At 42.6% G+C, this 23,229-nt stretch overlaps 1 protein-coding gene across 2 annotated transcripts in view; it reads right to left on the bottom strand.

Annotated features, from left to right (window-relative positions):
• LOC311236093 (uncharacterized protein) overlaps positions 1-22,162 on the bottom strand; it is a 42,356-nt gene extending 20,194 nt beyond the window's left edge. For both annotated transcript variants that reach the window (XM_084323692.1, XM_084323691.1), the window contains exons 1-6: positions 21,910-22,162; positions 21,498-21,551; positions 21,274-21,370; positions 12,621-12,794; positions 6,278-6,451; positions 2,416-2,589 (exon numbers count right to left, since the gene is read on the bottom strand). In XM_084323692.1, the coding sequence (XP_084179818.1) occupies positions 2,416-2,589; positions 6,278-6,451; positions 12,621-12,794; positions 21,274-21,370; positions 21,498-21,551; positions 21,910-22,159 (923 nt within the window). In that variant the 5' untranslated portion in view covers positions 22,160-22,162. The remainder of the gene's footprint in view (positions 1-2,415; positions 2,590-6,277; positions 6,452-12,620; positions 12,795-21,273; positions 21,371-21,497; positions 21,552-21,909) is intronic.
• Between the last annotated feature and the right edge of the window lie 1,067 nt (positions 22,163-23,229).

Genomic DNA, 23,229 nt, shown 5'->3' with positions numbered 1-23,229 from the left:
ATTACACCAGTGCACACAGTGAGAGGAAGCTGTTACGATTCCTGGAACGTTTCGTTGGCATGACGGTGATCGAGGTGAGTAGAACCCAGACTGCAGACTTAACACGAGGAGAGGTAGTGGAGGATGAGATAGACGAGGCACGAGTCGTGGATGAAAGTAATAAGCCTTTTACTGAACGTGGCAAACAATACAAAAACGGACTCACGGGGAATACGGAGAAACATAAGGTTGACAGCGTAATGACCCAGCAATGGCTTCTGGGCAGACAAGACATAAATACTCAAACTAATTAGAGACATGAGGGTAATTGGTGATTAGACACAGCTGAGGTAAAACAGAACTAACACAAGGCTGAAAGAAACACACTGGGGAATAAACTAGAATCAATATACAAATACAGAGACCACACAAGACTAAAACAGGGGAAACAGTACAGACAACAACAACCACAATTGCAACAAACACAGACTGGTGAAAATAACATGAAACAGATGAATGGCCAGATTACAATGCTGCAACACCTGCATCAGGCCAATGGGTGGCAGTAGCGTATTGTTTATAAATGGTGCTGAAAGTCCGATGGCCGGTCCAGTAGGACCGGGGGGGTGACAGGAAGCATTGTTTTCACTCCTGTCTGTGGTTCTGTCTGTGTGTCTGTCTGTACCAGCCATAGTTCCTACAGTTCTGATCCAGTTTGGATGAAATGTCACACATATTGTATAGGCCAGTGGTTCCCAAACTTTTTTGGCCACGCACCCCCTGTCACCTGCCGACCTAGCTCGTGCACCCCCCAATGCAAACATAAAAAATAATAAATAAATAAGTCCCGAGACTCCGTGCTGCTGCTGACTTTAAATCAAATAGGTGTCTGTGGGCAGTCGGCCCGACATTAATAAACAGCAGTGTGTTATAATCACATGTTTATGAGCTAACGAATTCCGTTATATTGGACATTTGTATTAATTATATCAAGCGAATAACTGAGAAATTTGGCAGAGAGAGACGGCAACATTATCGTGAAATATAAACGTTGCGTGATGACTATTATATCTCTGCCTCCCAGTCTCAACGAAGAACATACCAGTAGTATGCAACTGCAGAGCCGCAGAGCCAGCGGCGCTCTCATCCCAACAGCTGAATTGCCAATGGCTGAATTGGAGTATTGCACTGTGCGCGCACAACTGTCTGCTCTGCGGCTGCATGCTTCTCGCAAATATAGCTCTCGCTGCCAAACCAAATGAATCTCGACATCGCTTCACCAATAGTCGTTATCAGAACACTACACAGATATCATAATTATAGAACACACATCGTTGTCATTATTACCCTGTTTTCTTGGTGGAGGGCCAGGCTGTTGTGTCTGTGCTCCAGCTGTCATCATCACTCTCTGTCTCCACTCTAACGCTTCTCCAATTCCTCCTGTCCTCTTTCATTACTTTTATTGACTTTAGATTCACCTGACAGTTTCCCTGTTTTTAGCCAGCTCTGCATGTTGTAAGTGCCACAATCCCGCGCTGGTCCCGCGCTTTTGGCAGGAAGTTATTAAGTGCACTGGCTCGCGCTCCTACTGTCATTGGCCCGCTGTTAGCCCGCATATTAGGAGATGAGGAGACAGACTCCAGGCAGAGCTGAGCGCATCAGCACAGACGAAGCGCACCTCGCCCGAGACATTGTTTATTATTATTATTAAAACGTTTCTTGAATTTCATGATTTACACAGTGAAAATCCCCATTTGAAATAATTTATATTAGTTATATATTTATTAGTAAAATAACGCCATTAGCCTTTTCATGTCACGCACCACCTAGAGGTAGCTTGCGCACCACAAGGGGTGCGCGCACCACAGTTTGGGAACCACTGGCTATAGGCCAACAATTCTCAAATATGTTTAAAATCAATCAACGACAAGTATTTTAATTTAATTAATTTCCACCATTGTCCATTGAAATCAAGGGTAAACATAAACGCACAAGGGTGATGCTACACAAAGCCTCAGCTCTGGTAATCAGCTCTCTGGCAACAGTTTACAATATGGAAATGCCAGAGTGAACCTTGTAATGTAGTAGCCCCTTACGTGACTGCGATCTGCAAGCCAGGGGCTTTTCGTATCCGCAGTCACTCTCAGCTACGCCGCGACCAGGCAAAAAAAAAGTACCAAGCGCTGATCGGGAGCTGGGGGTGGGTCAAAAATATATCAGATATGAATTTCAAAGATACCCAGCGTACAATATGGGTTTAACACAGCTTTACAGTGGGGTCTGGAAGCTCTGAGTTGCTAATAAACAGTTTAAATCATTGTTACAAAATGAGTGGTACTTACAGAGCGAGCCATGTATTTCCGCCATTGGTGTCATCGCGCATGCGCACCAGGCATTTGGCTTAATTTGTAAAATATGTCTCAATATAATACTGACCAGAGAGTCTCCAGTGTACAGTGTGGACTCTTCAGTCCAACAGAGAGCAGCTTCACTCCTGAATCCTGCAGGTCGTTGCCGCTCAGGTCCAGCTCTCTCAGACTGGAGGAGGTAGAGCTGAGAACTGAGGCCAGAGCTTCACAGGATCTCTCTGAGAGTTCACAGCTGGTCAGCCTGAATGAAGATGGATGGGAAGGAAACCAGAATGAACCCAGCATGCAGGAAATATTTATTTATACAGGTAAAAAGTAGTCAGTAGTCATTAAACTAACCCTAACACTCAGTAGAGCAACTGATTTACAGAGTTTCCTCTCCTGCAGCAGAAAGAAAATATATAGAATAAAAATAGAAAATAGAGCGAAGATGGGGAAAAAAAGAAGAAAAAAAACATTGTCTTGGAAAAGAAAGGATGAGAAAGTACATGAATATTAACACATTAACTGCCACGGAGTTTGCCCGTCTCATACCACTCTCTGCCACCACTCTAAGCCTATGGAGATGTTTACCTTCTTTACAGGGCTATAACTTTTTAAATTGTATTGCTAAATTGACATTACTATGGCCCATTCAACATCGATTATCTATCGTTCAGGATGTAGGAACATTATACTTTTTCATTCATAGATTCATACGAAAATACCGTCTAGAATATAAATATGTTTTTATCGTTTTCTGCAGTAATTCCTAGAACGTGAGTTATAGGCATAAACGCAGATTATCAACTGCCGTTTGTTGCCAATACACGCTATATTAAAAATGTCAACTGTACATGATCCTAAACGTTATGACTGATCATGCACGGATGAACGGGGGGGGGGGGGGGGCCTTTATAATTCCGTGATCGTCAGTAAATGCTTTATGTAGTATGGGTGATATATTGATCAGAGCAGTTTGCATTAATAATAATAAACAATCACGCTGAAAATGCCGTCAGCGTCCTCTTACCATTTGCCGATGAGACTGGAGGAAAAAGATCCCACTTATTTGACGTGGATCGCCTAGATCCATTTCCGGTTTGTATAATAATAAACGCCCAAATCATATCGATTATTGAGTTATGGCAGCGATCCATATGTACGATGTGTGTCTAGAGTCCCGCAACAATAATGTGAGTGGCGGACGCATTTCCCCGGTACACGGAGATCACCAGAGATCCATTTCCGGTTGTAACTCGCTCCGATCACCACCAGGCGGCAGTATTGAAGCGTTGCAGAGTTGTGCAGGCTCCCACTGTATCAGCCAAGGCTGGGTGAGGGCATTCTGAATACCATGGCGAAAAAATGAAATATGATCTCAATAACGTCGTACGCCGTGGAATTAACATGACCTTGAAACACGTTGTACGATGTTTTTGGTGCAGGATGTGTTAAGAAGGATTTATCAACAACCATAGAACAAGATGAGGTTGTCTGAATTATGAATTAATTACACCAGTGCACACAGTGAGAGGAAGCATTGTTTTCACTCCTGTCTGTGATTCTGTCTGTGTGTCTATCTGTACCAGCCATAGTTCATATAATGTAGGCCAACAATTCTCAAATATGTTTCAAATCAGTCAACGACAAGTATTTTAATTTAATTAATTTCCACCATTGTCAATTGAAATCAATATTAACACTATCAGTGCCGACCTTGTTTACCTTTTACCCCGTTGAATGCCATCATCCACTTCAATGTTAGCGTTAAAAACGCCTAATCTATGTTTTAAATTATGGCTATGTGTCTAATCTGCCCGTCGCTTATCAATGACTTGTTTGCAATCAACATTGTCGAAATGGATTGTTTTTTTTTTTTTTAAATCGGTCATATCCTTTTTATAGCATTTCAAAAAGCTATCGTTCTCTCGAAAATGTTTGGAAAATTGAAAGATTCCCCCCATAAACGGCATTTATTGGAATATTCTCGAATACACTAGACACGTTGTCATTTGTCGGCCTATTTATGAATAGTTTTCAAATAAACGCTAGATTATCGATAGTATATGTGTACGTATGCACGCTATAGACGCAAGCTGAAAAATCTATTCTCTCGTTCCCGCAAGATCACACACGCACACACATACATAGGGACACTGTGTTATCTCAGTGAATACAGCTCCGATTACCCCAAGACTGGTAACATAGACTCCTTACCTTAGATCAGATGTTCTCCAAAAAGATTATTCCAATTCCTGATCGCCATTCCAAATATCTATCGTGTTGATTGATTGATTATTGGCTGCTGTAAATATATAATCCAGGCTGCTTTCCGTCCCGCGATCAGATCCCTCTTGATCAGACTGCTCGCCAGCACAAGGAGCCAGTTGGCTCCACCTCTACAGATCTACAGATCCCAGGTCAGTCTCATCGACTGACCTGCAGTTACACAGGGATAGACGATAGGGGGCGCTTTTTTCCAATCTGAGCTCCTGGAGGGGCTGTTGCACCAACGGGAGACTCTGTTGATGAAATATGAATTCAGATCGCTAATAAAAAATTAATACGACATTTGTCGTCGTCTGCACCCAATGGGGGGTCTGATAAGACGACAATACACGTCGCCGGCACTGAAAGTGTTAAGGGTAAACATAAACGCACAAGGGTGATGCTACACAAAGCCTCAGCTAGACTCTGGTAATCAGCTCTCTGGCAACAGTTTACAACAGGGGTCAGCAACCTTTTTGACATGGAGTGCCTGTTTGAAATATAGTTGTAATTAGTGTGCCTCAACAATATTCCATGCATCGTAAAACATTTTTCTCATAATCAGGTCTTTTTAATGATAATTTTTACATTATTACATCATTATTGTTATTGTTATTATTAACAATATTCTTATGATGGTTGTATCAACCCTAAATCTGAGTTGGGGGGGGGGGGAATGCAATGCAGACAAACAGCTGCATACAGTGCGACCATTTCACTCACATTTGCCCATTAATTTTTGGACACATCACACACCATCGGTGTGTGTACTGTACGTGTGCTGTCATAGCTCCACCTACAGGCCTAATGGAGAACACCAGGAGAACACCAGGATGTGAATGGAGGGTGAATGTGAGGTATATCGTGTAAATAAGTTTTGATTGATCGCAAGACTACGCTGTAAGAAAATAAATAATAATAAGTTACCAGAACTTAAAAATATTGAGTTCAGTTACTGTGCATTAAGGTTTTCAGTTTTCAATCCGGAAAAATAAGTACACAACCACATTATTTCAACCTAATAAAACTATGTTTATTGTCATTGTTTTAAGAACACAAGTTGACTTGGTAATACTCACATTTTGAGTAAAAAAAATTGCTTTTAACATGTGCAATGTTCAATGAAATAGAAAAATAAATAATAAAATGTGTTGATTAATCCCACTGGTCACAATGGTGACCGTAATAATGTTTTTGTTATAAGGCTCTGCAAATGTTACTGAATGATGTAGCAATGTATTTCCAGCTAAATTGAAATAATAAACAAATAAAGGGTCTCAATTAAATATGTGGTAGTAAAAATAACCTGTGGGAGGATTTCAACAAGATAAATGCGACAACAGTGCAAAATATGTCACTATAATATTTCAAAGCAAAAAAATAAATAATAATAAATTATAATATATTTTTTTATTTTTTATTTATTTTTTAATGCTGCCCCCTGTGCCTATGAAAATGCCCCCGCATGCCTATGCAGGCATGCATGCCTAGGGTTGCCTACCCCTGGTTTACAATATGGAAATGACAGAGTGAACCTTGTAATGTAGTTGATACACCTAGCTTTGGGTTTTAAATCACTAAATTTCATATATACAAATATACATTTATTTTCTTTTTCTTTTTACAATTCTACATTGTTAAATTTCTTTGAGTAAAATGTGTCTCAATATAATACTGACCGGAGGGTCTCCAGTGTACAGTGTGGACTCTTCAGTCCAACAGAGAGCAGCTCCACTCCTGAATTCTGCAGGTCGTTGACACTCAGGTCCAGCTCTCTCAGACTGGAGGAGGTAGAGCTGAGAACTGAGGCCAGAGCTTCACAGGATCTCTCTGAGAATTCACAGCGCCACAGCCTGAATGAAGATGGATGGGAAGGAAACCAGAATGAACCCAACATGCAGGAAATATTTCATTATTTATACAGGTAAAAAAGTAGTCAGTAGTCATTAAACTACCTAACCCTAACACTCAGTAGAGCAACTGATTTACAGAGTTTCCTGTCCTGCAGCAGAAAGAAAATATATAGTCAAGTCAAGTCAAGAGTTTTATTTGTCACGGCATACAAGTATACAATGAAATGCGGGTGGTCTTGCCCGCAACGATGTGCAATACAGTAGTAACAACATATAATAGAATCCAATAAAACAACATTGTGCAATAAACAGTAACATAGTAGGGCATATCGGTATTTGTACATAAGTTATTTACAGAGCATGGAGGACATGCTAGGCACTGTGTCTTTCTGTACATTGCTATTTTATACAGTCTCAGGTTATACTATACTATTTTTAAAGTGACCTTTCCTTAGTGGCCATAAGTGTGGGCGTGTGCAGCATGAGTGTGTGCTTGCTCATGTTAAAGTGGCTGCTAGTGTGTGAGCGTGTACAGTGTGTGTATCGTGTGTGTGCTCATGTGTGCTTGAGTGTGGAGAGATCAGTGTTCAAGGCTCTGATGGCCTGGGGGAAGAAGCTGAGCCGAAGCCTCTCTGTCCTAGTAGCTGGGGTTCGCAGGCGTCTGCCTGACCTCAGCAGGCAGAACAGGCTGTTGTTGGGGTGGTGTGGGTCTTTCATTATTCTGCAGGCTCTGGATTTGCACCTCTTGTTGTATAGAAGCTGCAGGGGTGGTAGTGCAATACCCGTGGTACGCTCGGCTGAGCGCACCACTCTCTGTAGGGCCTTCTTGTCCTGTGCCGTGCTGTTTCCATACAGGCAGTGATGTTTCCAGTCAAGATGCTCTCTACAGCTCCGGAGTAGAAGGGACTGGAGTATCTTCCCAGATACTCTGAACTTCCTTAACTGTCTCAGGTGGTAGAGGCGCTGCTTCGCCTTTTTTACGACTGAGTCTATTGTGTGTTGACCATGTCAGATCCTCTGAGATGTGGACCCCCAGATACTTAAAGCTGCTCACCCTGTCCACGGTAGCCCCGTTTATCCCTCAGTGTGTGTGTGTCTCCTGCTGTCCTCTCCTATAATCCACGATCAGCTCCTTGGTTTTACCAATGTTCAGGAGCAGGCTGTTGTCCTGGCACAGCGTTCCAGTACCTCAACTTCCTCCCGGTAGGCCTTCTCGTCGTTGTCCGAGATCAGCCCCACCACCACTGTGTCGTCCGCAAACTTCACTATGGAGTTGGAGCTGAACTTGGCCACACAGTCGTGTGTGTATAGTGAGTACAGCAAGGGGCTTAGAACACAGCCCTGGGGGGACCCGATGCTCAGGGTGATGGTCAGGGCCGCCTGGGAGAAATCCGAGGCCCTGTGCAAGATTTAAACGCAAGCCCCCCCCCCCCCCCCCCCACCCCCCCCCTAAAAGGTACAAAAAAATTATATTAATTTTTTTTTTTTTCATACAGTCAACATATTCTTAAATAATAGCGCTGCCCGAGGCTGGGCATGATACAGTCAACATATAGCAAGAGAGAGAGAGAGAGAGAGCGAGAGAGCGAGAGAGAGCAAGAGAGAGCTCCCGTTCTACAGTCAATATACAGTGTTATTGCTGCACAGACCCGCAATGCCCCTGACCAGAGGAGAGACAAATATAATAGTTAGTAAAAGCACTATATAAGCTCAGAACACAGCTCAGAACACAACACAGCTTAGAGCACAGCTCAGAACACAGAACACATCTCAGACACAGCTCAGAACGCAGCACAGAACACAGCTCAGAACACAGCTCAGAACACAGCTCAGAACACAGCTCAGAACACAGGACACCTCAGAACACAGAACACATGCAGAACACAGCTCAGCACACACAGCTCAGAAACACAGCTCAGAACTCAGAACACAGCTCAGAACACATCTCAGAACACAGAACACATGCAGAACACAGCTCAGCACACAGCTCAGAACACAGCTCAGAACACAGGACACCTCAGAACACAGCTTCATCTAACGAGGCGTCGCAAGGTTTAACTGAGGCTAACGTTAACATGATGGCACACACACAGTGGCACACCCTCCACCAGAGCAAGGCCAGAGAGAGGAGAGAGAGAGAGAGAGAGGAGAGAGAGAGAGAGAGAGAGATGAGTCTGTGGTCCAGACAGACAGAGAGAGAGAGACAGAGAGAGAGAGAGAGAGAGAGAGAGAGAGAGAGAGAGAGAGAGAGAGAGAGAGAGAGAGAGAGAGGGAGAGAGAGAGAGAGATGAGTCTGTGGTCCAGACAGACAGAGAGAGAGAGAGAGAGAGAGAAGCAAGACAGCTAAGATGAGCCCCTAAAGGATATTCAACTTTTAATGGAAGAACAAAACAGAAGGAAAAGATAACTTCACAAAGGCAACATGAATATACATAGATCCAAAAGGACAAAGATCAACACTTAAATCCAAAGAGAAGAGGGTCTATACAGAGAAAACAAAGTAGCAAGGAGCCAACGGCCGACATCAGCTAAAGAGGCTAACTGCAAATAGAGTGGCCAGGTACTGACGCTAGCTCGGCAGAACGTTAGCCACGATAGCTAGCCGGCCGAGAGAGAGAGAGAGAGAGAGAGAGAGAGAGAGAGAGAGAGAGAGAGAGAGAGAGAGAGAGAGAGAGAGAGAGAGATCTCCACGGCGGGAATAGAATAGAGTGCATTAAAAACTCACCAAACGTCCAAGAGGAAGGAGACAACCGTGGAGTTGACGAAGTTCATCTGCCTAACGACCGTCCTCTTCATCTTGGCATAACCTCCAATGCTGCACACGCTCTCTCTAGGTTAGCTAACGCTAGTTAGCCTTTAGCTAAGCTACTAGCCGACATTGCTATCCCGACTGAACCACACGTTAGCACTCGATATTATAACGTAGCTAAAGCTAACTAGCTGTCCCTGCCTTTAGCTAAGCCGACATGGCTAGCCTGACTGAACTTTCTAACATACAACAACTTTCATCTTCAGTCCATCTGCCGAACGACCGTCCTCTTCGTCTTGGCTGGCATAACCTCCAATGCTGCACGCGCGAAATAGTCAGACGCAGCTGACGCACGCCGGCCGACTGTACACATGTAACCCCTCCCTTCGTTGAAACCAATAGTATATCTGCTGCAGAGCCTCAGAGCTCCAATAGTGTATCTGCAGAGCCGCAGAGCCAGGAACAAGTCAGACACGTCTACAAACGTGTCTAATGTGAAATATATAAGCATATAAGCAAAACTAGATTTTAGGTCTGTGATGAAAAAGGGCCTCGCGGGAAGGGGGGCCTCGCAAAAAAATAAAAAATAAAAAATAATAATAAAAATTATATTTTTTTGTGCGAGGCCCTATATAGCGTGCATACGTACACATACTATCGATAATCTAGCGTTTTATTTGAAAACGATTCATAAATAGGCCGAAAAATTACAACGTTCTAGAATATTCCAGTACAGGGCGTTTATCACGGAATCTTTTTATTTTCCTTGAAAACAAGGGCTTTTCAAAATGCTATAAAACGGAAATTAACCGATAAAAAAAACAATCCGCTTCGACAATGTTGACTGGAAAACGAGTAATTGATAAGCGACGGGCAGATTAGACACATAGCCATAATTTAAAACATAGATTAGGCGTTATTAACGCTAAAATCGAAGTGGATGCTGGGCATTCAAGCACTAAATCGTGCGCCACCTGCTGGCACTGAAAGTGTTAACACTTTCAGAGCCCAAGCTTAATCTTGATTTACCGCTTGAATGCCCACCATCCACTTCAATGTTAGCGTTAATAACGCCTAATCTATGTTTTAAATTATGGCTATGTGTCTAATCTGCCCGTTGCTTATCAATGACTCGTTTTCCAGTCAACATTGTCGAAGCGGATTGTTTTTTTTTCGTTTTTTCGTTTTATAGCATTTTGAAAAGCCCTCGTTTTCAAGGGAAATATAAATATTCCATGATAATCGCCCTTTTCTGGAATATTCTAGAATACACAAAAACGTTGTAATTTTTCTGCCTATTTATGAATCGTTTTCAAATAAACGCTAGATTATCGATAGTATATGTGTACGTATGCATGCTATATAGGCGATCTGAAAAATCGATTCTCTGATTTCCTCAAAGCGATCGCCCACACACACACACACACACACACACACACACATAGGGCGAACGCTGAGATCTCAGCGAATACAACTCTGATTATCCCAAGACTTGTAAAACAGATTCCTTACCTCAGATCAGATGTTCTCCAAAAAGATCATTCCAATTCCTGTTCGCCATTCCAAAAATCTATCGCTTTTATTGATCCAACACTACATACTGTACATATGTATTCCACGCTGTTCTGAGGCTCCACAATGAATCCGATCGGCTCGGGTTACATGCCTGAGAAGTAAAATGTGGATTCCGGATTTTTCTTTTCTCATCCATTTTCATTGAGTCCATTCCAAAAGGGTGCATTACCATCTGGGAGACGATAGGGGGCGTTTTTTTCACATCTGAGCTCCTACAGGGGCTGCATACCAACGGGAGACTCGGTTGATGAAATATTAATTCAGATCGCTAATAAAAAATTTAAACGCGAATTGTCATCGTGGGCATTCAGGCATTGGGCTGATAAAACGTCTTATCACGTTTTGGGCATTGAAAGTGTTAAGGGTAAACCTAAACGCACAAGGGTGGTGCTACACAAAGCCTCAGCTACACTGCAAAAAAAAAGTTTTCACGGGAAATGCACTGTATTATTTTACAGATTACTTTTGTTTTTTCTACTTTAAGTGTAAATACCATAACAATACAGTAAATAACATTTGATACAATATTAACCATTAAATAAAGGTTGTAATCTGTGAATTGATTTAATAAGAAATTCTCTTTTTTTACAGGATTATTCCATTGCTTAATTGTCTTGAATGTTCAATTACATGTAAAACACCTAGAATATACATCCTTTTACTGTATGTGAAAATAAGGCAACTTTCTGTTTTTTGCTCTTAAACTTTAAATGTAATGTTAAATAATATTAAAAAAAAGAAAATAATATTAAAAAAAAACAGTAAAAACCTCCAGTTATTCTACAGGTAAATTTTCTTAATACATGTATTTGCTTAATTGTGTTGAATGTTAAATTACATTGAATTATATGTAAAACACATAAGATACTCATCATTTTACTGTATGTGAAAATAAGGCAACTTTCAGTATTTAAAAATATATATTTTTAATACAGATATTTGCTATATATTCTCTGTATTTTTACAGCCCAACTGCTATATAAAAACTCTAAATTACATTCAAATGACCCTATTTGAAATCCCTTTAAAAGTATCTCGTCAGCAATAGGCTTTTACTTTCCCATCTATTTACAGTAAATTCCTATTAAATATTGGTTTTATACTGTACAAAAAAGTAAGATCATGTGATAATAGCTTACAAAAAGTTAACAAACTTTACTTTATATAGACATTTGATAGTAATTACTAGAAAGGGTTGTCATAGAAATCCTAAAAAGTTGTCCATGTGTGGCCTTCAGTGGCGTGAGCTGCAGAAAAATAGAATGAACATGAAAAATAGTCTTGGGAAAGAAAGGATGAGAACGTACATGAATATTAAGAAGGATTTATCAACAACCATAGAACAAGATGAGGTTGTGTGAATTATGAATTAATTACACCAGTGCACACAGTAGAGGAAGCATTGTGTTCACTCCGGTCTGTGATTCTGTCTGTGTATCTGTCTGTACCAGCCATAGTTCCTACAGTTCTGATCCAGTTTGGATGAAATGTCGCACATAATGTAGGCCAACAATTCTCAAATATGTTTCAAATCAATCAACAACAAGTATTTTATTTGAATAAATTTCCATCATTGTCCATTGAAATCAATATTAAGGGTAAACATAAACGCACAAGGGTGATGCTACACAAAGCCTCAGCTCTGGTAATCAGCTCTCTGGCAACAGTTTACAATATGGAAATTACAGAGTGAACCTTGTAATGTAGTTGATACACCTATACGCTTTGGGTTTTAAAATCACTTAAATTTCATATATACAAATATACATTATTTTCTTTTTCTTTTTACAATTCTACATTTTGTTAAATTTCTTTGAGTAAAATGTGTCTCAATATAATACTGACCAGAGTTTCTCCAGTGTACAGTGTGGACTCTTCAGTCCAACAGAGAGCAGCTTCACTCCTGAATCCTGCAGGTTGTTGCCACTCAGGTCCAGCTCTCTCAGACTGGAGGAGGTAGAGCTGAGAACTGAGGCCAGAGCTTCACAGGATCTCTCTGAGAGTTCACAGCGCTCCAGCCTGAATGAAGATGGATGGGAAGGAAACCAGAATGAACCCAGCATGCAGGAAATATTTCATTATTTATACAGGTAAAAAATTGTCAGTAGTCATTAAACTAACCCTAACATTCAGTAGAGCAACTGATTTACAGAGTTTCCTGTCCTGCAGCAGAAAGAAAATATATAGAATGTAAATAGAAAATAGATTTATTAACAACCATAGAACAAGATGAGGTTGTGTGAATTATGAATTAATGACACCAGTGCACACAGTGAGAGGAAGCATTGTTTTCACTCCTGTCTGTGATTCTGTCTGTGTATCTGTCTGTACCAGCCATAGCTCCTACAGTTCTTATCCAGTTTGGGTGAAATGTTGCACATATAATGTAGGCCAACAATTCTCAAATATATTTAAAATCGATCAATGACAAGTATTTTATTTGAATACATTTCCATCATTGTCCATTGAAATCAATATTAAGGGTAAACATAAACGCACAAGGGTGATGCTACACTAAGCTGTCTGTACCAGCCATAGCTCCTACAGTTCTGATCCAGTTTGGATGAAACTTAAGAAACGCACAATTCTCTAATATCTTTCAAATCCGTCAACGACAAGTATTTTATTTGAATACATATCCACCCCTGTCCATTCATACCTCTGGGCACCAGATGCCCTGCCATAAACACGTACAGCAAGCAAATTAAACAGGACATTCCCAGACTCAAATGCAACATTCCCTTTTTTAAACAAAACATCATGCACACAAAGAGCTATAGGACAACTCCATTCTCATCCGACCAGCTGATAAAGGTGGAGCTGTAGTTGTCCTTCACACTACACTGACTACCAAGCAGAAGCCATGTGACAGCTGATACCAGTACATGGCATGTATAGGTCGGTAGTACTGGGAAATTGAGCAACAGACCCAGTACATCCACTCGCAATATCATCAAACCGGTTATTGATGATGCTCTCAAATAAGACAAGAAAAACCTTTATTAGCCCCTGTAGGGAAATGCAGGTGTCAAAGCAGTAACATCAATGAGAATAAGACAAAGGAGAGGTACAGGTGGGAATAAGAAACTAAATACAAATAAAAGATATAGTAATAAGATCAAGTAAACACAGGGCTGCTTCCTCTTAAAATATCTTGAGTGAGTGACTAGGTGAAGCATATGAATACTCAATAATAATCAATGAATAATATAAATATGTGTGTATGTACAGCCTACCTTGGTATAAATATACAGACCTAACACTATCCTAAGTCTACCCTGGTACAAATATGCATAACTCCATACTATCCCAGGTCTACAAATCTCTATCCTATGACTGCTTTGGTATAAATATATAGAACATAACTCTATTCTAAGTCTGCCTCAGTTCAAATGTGTATACCTCTAACCTAAGCCTGGTACAAATATAACTAACTATCCTTGGTCTATTACTGCACAATATTATATATAACTAACCTAAGTCTATCCTGTGCAAATATACAGTTATATATATCGCATAGCTCTGCTCTGCGTCATACTGGAAATCCACTTCCATATCAGTTCTAACACTGAATACATCTTCACATGCACCTTTACATACCACCATCTGTCTGGCCACACCCCCATCCGCTCCCTACATAAGCAGGGGTGTGGCCATACCATCAGCTCCTTCTTCAGTTTTCACCACGTCGAGTGCCTGCAAGTACCACACTTTGAAGATTGATGGATTTTTGAAGAAGAGAATAGGAGATGAAGGAGCTACATTGACATTATATCTTTGTTTTCTCTCTCACTATTTTCGAGGAAATACAGCGATAATGTCTTCGCCACTGGGGTGTCTAGAAGATGATGATCATTCTGACCTCCACCGGCTTTTTCGTATTAGGGGCTCGCGTCGCTGGCCTAATCCCCACCTGCAGTCCTCCAAGCTGCAGCTGGACAGGTATTACCTCCGTTTCTGCAGCTGGACTGTGCAGGAGAGGCGACGGCTGTTGTGAGAGCTAGCTACCTCTCTGGGTGAGTGATGGTTTTGATACGCGAGCGCCAGTTGTGTTGCTATGAGGGGATTAGCTACATGATTTACGAAAGCCGGCCCCAGACTGGTACCCTTTTTTCTGGCTCTTAGACGGCGGAGAGAGGGTCCTGGTTTGACGCCCACGGTAGTCAAACTAGTGGGACCGTGACCAAGATCTGTGGTTAAAACCCCCGGATCTTTGGACGAACGGATTTCTCTCTGTCACGTGCATAGCCCCATCTTTCAAAATGAAAGTTACCCTAGCATGAGGAAAGTGGGTTTGGTGTTTCGTTATCGGAATTTCTCCACGCCCAAATCGGCTGCAGCCCATGGGGAATTGTGCCGACACCGCTGTATATCTGCACCGTTCTGAAAACTGTGTTAACTTCTTTTTCTCTTCTCTCTTAGGATGAGGAGGGGGACAGACGGCGGCTGTCTGAAGTGTTGGCCTTATTGTGTTCTCTCGTTGTGCAGTTCGGTGATAGCTGCTTAGCTTGCGTTCTAGCTGGGTGAGCTACCTGTTAGCCAGTTAGCTGTTAGCTGCACGCTAGCTCTGCACACTCGCTAGGCTAGGAACGTTAGCTTGATGCTACCAGTTGGCCTGGAGTTGGCTGTTAGCTTACGCTACACCGTTGAACATTAGCCGTGAGAATAGCAGGCCATAACACTCTGACTACGACGTCATCTTTGACAGAGGATGTAGTCGACCCTGCACTAATGATCGGCTGTTGGAGGGGGGCGTTTCGCCGGAAGAGCTTCTTTGTCCCGCCAGTGAGGGCCTTCGTCAACGTAAGGAGACCAGCCTGTTGCGGTCCTCTCAGCCTGCGTTCATTGGTGCAGGTAAGGGTCCGTTGGACACTTAACGCCTCTTTCTTCCTTTCCCTTCTGAATGTTTTGTAATAACGATGTTTTTTTCCAAAACGTATGTTGCTTCACTACATTGGGGATGCGACATGTGTTGTGTGTGAATTGTCTTGTCGCTGGTATAGCTTTCTCTCTACCTAGAAAATGTTTTGTTGTTTTTTACGTGAGTAAAAATGAACTGGTTTGGTTGTGATGAGAAATTGTGTGTTCATGTAACGTTAGACAACGTAGTTGAGCTCACAACTAGCTGGGTTGATAACCCTGCAAAGCTATGCTTAGTGACATGTGATCGAGGGGTGAGTCCTTCTCTCAGCCTGTGATGACAATAAACAGGTGGCGTGTTCACATATTAACAGGACGGTACCTGTTCAACCGAGTTGTATCAGGGGTAAGGTGGTGAGGGATGATCCCCCCGGTTCCCCCCCTGCCCCCCTCCTCTCAAACCAGTTTCCTGGTCCCACGCCATATTGGACCACGGAAATTCCCCCGCCATAGAGTACGTCACTGGGCGCGTTTCTATTGGTAAGACTTCCGTGGGTTATTCAGGCTCCATGTTGTGGACCTCTGTTACAGGGAGTTTCAGAGCCTCCTCCTCAGGGAGTTTCAGAGCCTCCTGTGAGTTCAGACCCTCCCTCCCAGTGAGGGAGCCTCCTCAGAGTTTCAGAGCCTCCTCCTCAGATTGTCAAGGTGAGTAGAACTTAAAAAGAAGTTCTGCTCTGTTGTATGTGTATTGAGCTTGGTGGGTGATGCAACGCAGTAGAGACGATTTGTTCTTCTGCTCTGCTCCCTACTAGTAGTGTGTGTATTGGGTCAGAGCCTCCTCCTCAGGGAGTTTCAGAGTCTCCTCCTCAGGGAGTTCAGAGCCTCCTCGGTGAGTTCAGAGCCTCCCTCTCAGTGAGGGAGCCTCCTCAGAGTTCCAGAGCCTCCTCCTCGGAGAGTCCTAGTCCAATTGTTACATAGCTCAATGTTGCAATATGTCTTTTCAATCTATTGCTCACGTGGGAAGTCTCTCTGGGGGTTCCCTGTCCCCTCCTTTATGGAGCAGGTTGACGGGGTATTGTTTAGGGAGTTCCCTGACTCCTGGGCCCTCATGCATCAACGTGTTCTACGCACAGATCTGTGCGTAACCCGTGCGTACGATCATTTCTAAGCAAAGAGTGGGATTCATCAATTTCGATTTGAACTTGACTTCGTGCGTACATCTACGCACATTTCAGACCTGGCGTACCTAGCTCCCAGTGGTAGAATATATTATTACAACAAGGAAATGAGCTTCTGTGCATAATAACACTGGATGTTCTGTATGAACCGTAGTTCATTATAGTTCATTGTAAGATAGCAACAGTAGTGTAATTATGGTCAAAACCCTATAAATAGCATTTGGAATAATAGATCTTTCTCTCAGAATGAATGCAGCATGTCATATATGTTACGATGAATTGAAAATGGGGGACCCTGATGTAAACAAGACGAAAGTCTTTCTCTGGTCTGCATCCCCTTAACAATTGTATGTATTGAGCTGTACTGTACTGTACCCATTCTGCAATCTGTTAATAAAGTTTTCATTCATTCATTCATTCATGGTTTATATAGCGTTATCGGAATATACGGGGTGTAGGCTACTGACTGACTGCGCTCCGCGTAGCTTGATTGATTGATTGATTGAAAAGTTTATTAACAGATTGCAGAATGGGTACAGTACAGTACAGCTCAGTACATACAATTGTTAATTGGGGATGCAGACCAACTTTCGTCTTGTTTACATCAGGGTCCCCCATTTTCAATTCATCATAAATCATAAAGCTCAACTCGTTATTATTTTGCGCACAGACCGCCGAAACACGGGAACGTTTTGATTATATTTAAAAGGCTTTACGTTAAACGAAACAAGTGGAATTTCGAAGCTGTAAGCAGAATAAGTCATATGAATATAGTGTTCTTCCCCCTTTTTACTGTACAAGAAAGAATAGAAAACGCATTGCAATGACACCATGCAGATAGTGGACAGACTATATGATGGGATTCAAGTTCATGTATTGAAAGGCAGGATACATCATACATGCAGTGAGATTCATTGTTCTATGCTCTCGTATTATATTGTTTATATAGGCTACCCAATACTGACATCAAAATAGATTGTAGTATGCCTCTAGAAATCATATGCAGCAGGTAGAAAATTGACGGGAGATCCATCGCGATTTGGAATAGAATTGAGGAGAACTTTAATCCGTGGGTATTAATCAAACAACACGGGAAAAGGCAGTCATATTCCAGCGCGGTCTTTATTAGCCGACAACAAAATAGATGCCTCTAAAAATCATATAGCCAATCGAACACAACTAATAAAGGCATTCATACAGCACGGTTATAATGACACACAACCAGCGCCAAACAGTGGTCAACGAACGGTCTTTATTAGTATTTTGAGCTGTCCAGGCAGAATTGCAGCAATGGTTTTAGGGAGCCGTTGATATCTGACATCACCGTTTACAAGTCCGCCTTTTATTTATCCCATAAATCATAATACGCGATAGTGTCTTCTTGGTTCGACAGCAGTGAATTCTCCGTGGAGTTTCTCGGAGTCCCGCTCGGGTCGGTCCATTATTTCACATCCCATGGGGGGTGTTTCCTCATTTTCATGACCATATATGGATAATCATGCACGAGCATTGACGGTAGAACAAAGTGGTATTCATCAACACGGAGGACCATAGAGCCTGCGTACGCACGTGTGATGAATGCCGACTTCCCTGTGCGTACGCTAGTTCTACATTCCGTGCTTACGTGTGGAAGTAGGTCAAGTTCAAAGTCCACGTTGATGCATGAGGGCCCTGGTCTGTTGAGTCATGGGTTTCCCCCCGTCATAGGATACGTCGCTCCCCGTCCCCTCTTTTATGGAGCATGGTTGACGGAGTGTTGTTTTCCCTCAGCTGCGTCGTATGGGACCCATGTCCGTATTTTCTTCTGTGAAAAAAACTGCTTCTTGTTGTTCTCCCAGGCAGCTTGGAGGAACGGTATCTGGTTTCTTGTTAGAATGTCCATTGATATGTTTTGGGTCTCAACGTGTACATAGTGCTGGCCCTGGGTGCTTCTGATAGGAACCAAGCATGGGCTTGCGCGCCTTGGTTGCTCATCATTGAAACAGCGTTTTTATGGGGCAACTGGGATGGAGTTTGTCTCTTCCGAGCGCCAGTGTACTAGGCTTGTCTCGACGAATTCTCGTTCATATCTGGGGGATGTTAACGGAATAGATCAAAGCATAGGTAGAGGGGTCTCACTCCCTTGGGGTGGGCCACCGAGCGCGGTACGTAAGGGACCGTCTGGGTGGCGCCCTCTATAATGTTTTGGATCGACACGCGTACCTACCCCCCTCCTAGGGTTGGGGATGGCGGCGTGATTAGGGCACGGAACTGATTCTGGTCACGCCAGTCCAGGTCAGTTAACCCGTTGTCTGCCGGGGCGCAGATCTGCTGTTCTGCTACCCTGAGGGACTTGTGCTTTTTTCGGGGGGGAAAATGCCGGGTCGGCCCGAGTGTTGCAGGGTTTGACGTTATGGAGATGTTCGTGGTTGTGTTACTACGTGTTACCCCTCACTGTTGCTTGGTCCATGTTGTGTTGTACCTTGCGCTGCGCTAAGGGAGCCTGGTCCTTCTCCATTCTTTTTCGCCTCTCTCTTCTCCTGCTTAAGCAGGGCTGGGAGGGGGCTGTTGAGGTGATTCTTATAGAAGTCCTCTGGCATCCCTGTGTTCGTCGACCCGTTGGCCTGGGTTAACCCCTTTTTGAAAACTGAAACACTTGTACTGTGGTATAGCCAGTGTATACCCGCAGTTGTGTTTTGGAGTTTTTTCTTGGGGGGGTTATAGGAACAACCACCTCATGTTAGAACCAAGGGGGTGGTTGGTTCCCTGGTGTGTTGGTAGCGGAGTCAACTCTCGGGGTAGGCCGGGTTTGGCCCCGTCTACCTGTGAGTGTGCCCCCGCACTTTTCATGACATCTGCCAATCATGTCAGCCTTCTCTGCCTCGGGTGTCGAGGGGTTTTTGTGGAGGCTGTGACATGGTGCACAACAATGCCAGCATACGCCCCTTCCGCCGGGGTGCTGTTTCAGCAGACCCCTTTGGCGCCTGTCTAGTCCGCAGTGCTCCAGGCTCAGGTCGAGTGGCCTGTTGCCTGGATTGAGGGATCGACCTCTTTTTGGGGGTCATCCCCCCGGTGCGCTGCCTCTGTGGGTGTAGCCTCTTGAGTGGGGAGACTGCCTGGGAATACCAGGTTCAGTAAGCTAGGCGGCATGCTATAGGGGGGAAGGGCCTGCTCTTGGATGGGCCCTGTCCGAATACGCTGGCGATGTGGCGGGCGGTGTCACTAGTGACCGCCTGGTGAGGTCTCAATGCTGTGGCGTCATTGGTCTCTCCAGGCCCCCTTTTTCCGGGGGGGTCCAGTCCCTTCCTGAGTCTGGGTCCTCCTTCGCGCTCCGCTGCTACGGTCTTGCCACGGGGTTGGGCTTTTGCTCTTGACCCCGTGATGTTAGGGGTGGTAACGGGGGTTTGTTCCTTTCCGTTTGTTCCCTAGTGGCATGCGGGTTGCGCGTTTGTGTAGTCGTGGGTAAGCCCCACGGTCTGCTCACCCTGTGCGTTGAGTTGCTGAAGTCTCCTCTTCACGCAGTCGGATCCGACACCCTCCCGTCCTCCGCTAGGGGGGTCTGGAGGCTCGGGTCCTCCACGGTTCTGATGGTCGTGGGGGGCCTCAGCGGGTGCATTTGTCGAGCTCTCGCTCTGCTTAGCTCCTGGATTCCAGTATGATGCAGAGCAGAGCTATGCGATATATAACGTACGGTTATGTATATAACCATAGTTATATGAGCATAGTGACGCTCTGCGTCGGACTCGCTGAAGACCCAGTGGTCTTGCCTTTGTGGTGAAAGACTTGGGAAGGAGCTGATGGTATGGCCACACCCCTGCTTATGTAGGGAGCGGATGGGGGTGTGGCCAGACAGATGATGGTATGTAAAGGTGCATGTGAAGATTTATTCAGTGTTAGAACTGATATGGAAGTGGATTTCCAGTATGACGCAGAGCGTCACTATGCTCATATAACTATGGTTATATACATAACCGTACGTACTCCATACTAAGTCAACCCCAATTTAGTATTTACTCCCAAAAATCCTTGTTCTACCTATATAGATGGAGTTGAGTGGGGATAGGGGGAGGGGTTGATATTACTGGTCACACCTCAGCCTCCGGAGAAGAGGTCTTGAGAAATTCACTGTATAATAAGTTACTAAACTCCAACCCACACATTAGACCAAAACAAAAAATAAAAAAAAGTACAATACCAAACAGGGCTTTTTTCCTAGAGGTCGCTATTTAACATTACATTACAGAGCATCTTCAGAGAATTTTTTTTCAGAAATTACTTTCAGAATTGAATCAAGGGAATATTACCTAGACATTATCTAGCACACGAATAGATAGTATCTAGACAGAACACTAAATGATCTAGATATTACAGAACACTTACAGAGCTGTTAATTATCTAGATATTATCTAGACAGAACAATTCATTATCTAAATATGACAGAACACTTACAGAGCTGTTAATTATCTAGACAGAATACTTACAGAGCTGTACTGCAGGCTTTGACCATTGGCAGCAGTCCCAGAAGACCCTCCTCTGATGCAGAATATTTCCTCAGGTCAAACTCATCCAGTTTCTTTTCTGATGTCAGGCAGAAATGGCCACTTTTATTCAGCAGACAGATCATTTACAAAAATCAATCACCACTAGAGTCTCTCCACCTACTGTACATCAGGATAAATTCATTTAGAATTAATATTTAATTTACCAGTTTTAATGGGTCCAGATGCTTTGGAGGTTGATCCTGTCTCATCCCTGACTGCTGGAGAACAAATAAGACAAAATAAGTAAGAACACATCTACACACAGAACAGAGAAGACAGCTGGAACACATCTACACAGAACAGAGAAGACAGCTGGAACACATCTACACAGAACAGAGAAGACAGCTGGAACACATCTATACAGAACAGAGAAGACAGCTGGAACACATCTACACAGAACAGAGAAGACAGCTGGAACACATCTACACAGAACAGAGAATACAGCTGGAACACATCTACACAGAACAGAGAGGACAGCTGGAACTCATCTACATAGAACAGAGAAGACAGCTGGAACACATCTACACAGAACAGAGAGGACAGCTGGAACTCATCTAGACAGGCTGACAAGAATACCTGTTTGTAGATCTGCCACCAGATCATTCCTGCCAACCAGCTTCAGTATCTCCTCTGTAGTCTTCAGAGCTTCATCAGGACCATAGGTGTGCACCATCACCTCAATCATATCCAGTCTGATAGCGTTCACTAGCCGGCATGTTGGGATGGGAATGTAGCCATGTCCTTTATCCTTCAAATAAAACCTGAACTTCTTCAGCTCCTCCTCCTTTAAGTCATTCAGAATGGTGATGAGTTGATGTGACACCATTGTTGATCACTGGAGAAACAGAGCAGAGCTTGTAAATGTTCTCATCTTGAGACCCAAACTGAGTCAATTCAGTATTGAGAGCTTGGATCCAAGCTCTTTCATTCATTCTAGTTTGTTGTGTCAATTTCAAAGCTATTTTCTATCAACAATGCAGTCATTAGAAGTGTGCATGTTTGTTTGAATTATGACCAAGATGCATAATCTTAATTAATGAATTGGGCAATAAAGAATTAGAATCTGAATATATACTATGAGTAAAGTATAGTAAACAGTATACACAGGTGCAGTATACACAAGGTACCATAACTGGCATGATATATACGTCATACGTCATGATATACGTTGTTATACATTGTAGTCTGTGGTGGTAAGAGTCAGACACACTTAGTAGGGTCTATAGATAAATACATTGGTAGCACTTTATAATAACACCCTGTTATAATACATTTATAATGTATTTGTAGATGATGAACTAATCATGAACAAACCATTTATATACATTCATAAATGATATTAAATCATTTATAATTATATTTGTATAACATTTACAAAGTATTTATAACGCATTAGTGGATAATGAACTAATCATGAACAAACCATTTATATACATTCATAAATGATTATTAAATCATTTATAACTATATTTGTATAACATTTACAGATTAGTTCTACATTATTTATAACTCATTATCAACATTGTTTGTACTTGTTGTTTAATGTGTAGTAACACATTTGTAGATGCTTTGAAAATGGATATGAAAAAACGACTATACTGTATCTCTTTATTTTTCATGTTCAACAAATGATTTGTTAAGACATTCATAAAACATCTATAAATCATTTGCAGATGCTATTGTGTGCCCTAATCTGAAGTGAAGCCTATTCATCATTAACAAATGTCTAATACAGTACATTTTTGTTTACTTTTTCATCACATGTTACAAATGTTGTAAACAGCTTTCGGATACACCCTTCTTTGTGACATCAAACAGTGACAGAATTAGGACTAAAGATAAATGCAATTTTATTAACATATAAAATACATGTGCATGACATATAGTGTAACATGG

This window comes from Notolepis coatsorum (genome assembly GCF_963971535.1).
Source record: "Notolepis coatsorum genome assembly, chromosome: 10".
NCBI lineage: Eukaryota > Metazoa > Chordata > Actinopteri > Aulopiformes > Paralepididae > Notolepis > Notolepis coatsorum.
Note: the sequence above shows the minus strand (reverse complement) of the source record. Positions and strands in the feature narration are given on the sequence as shown.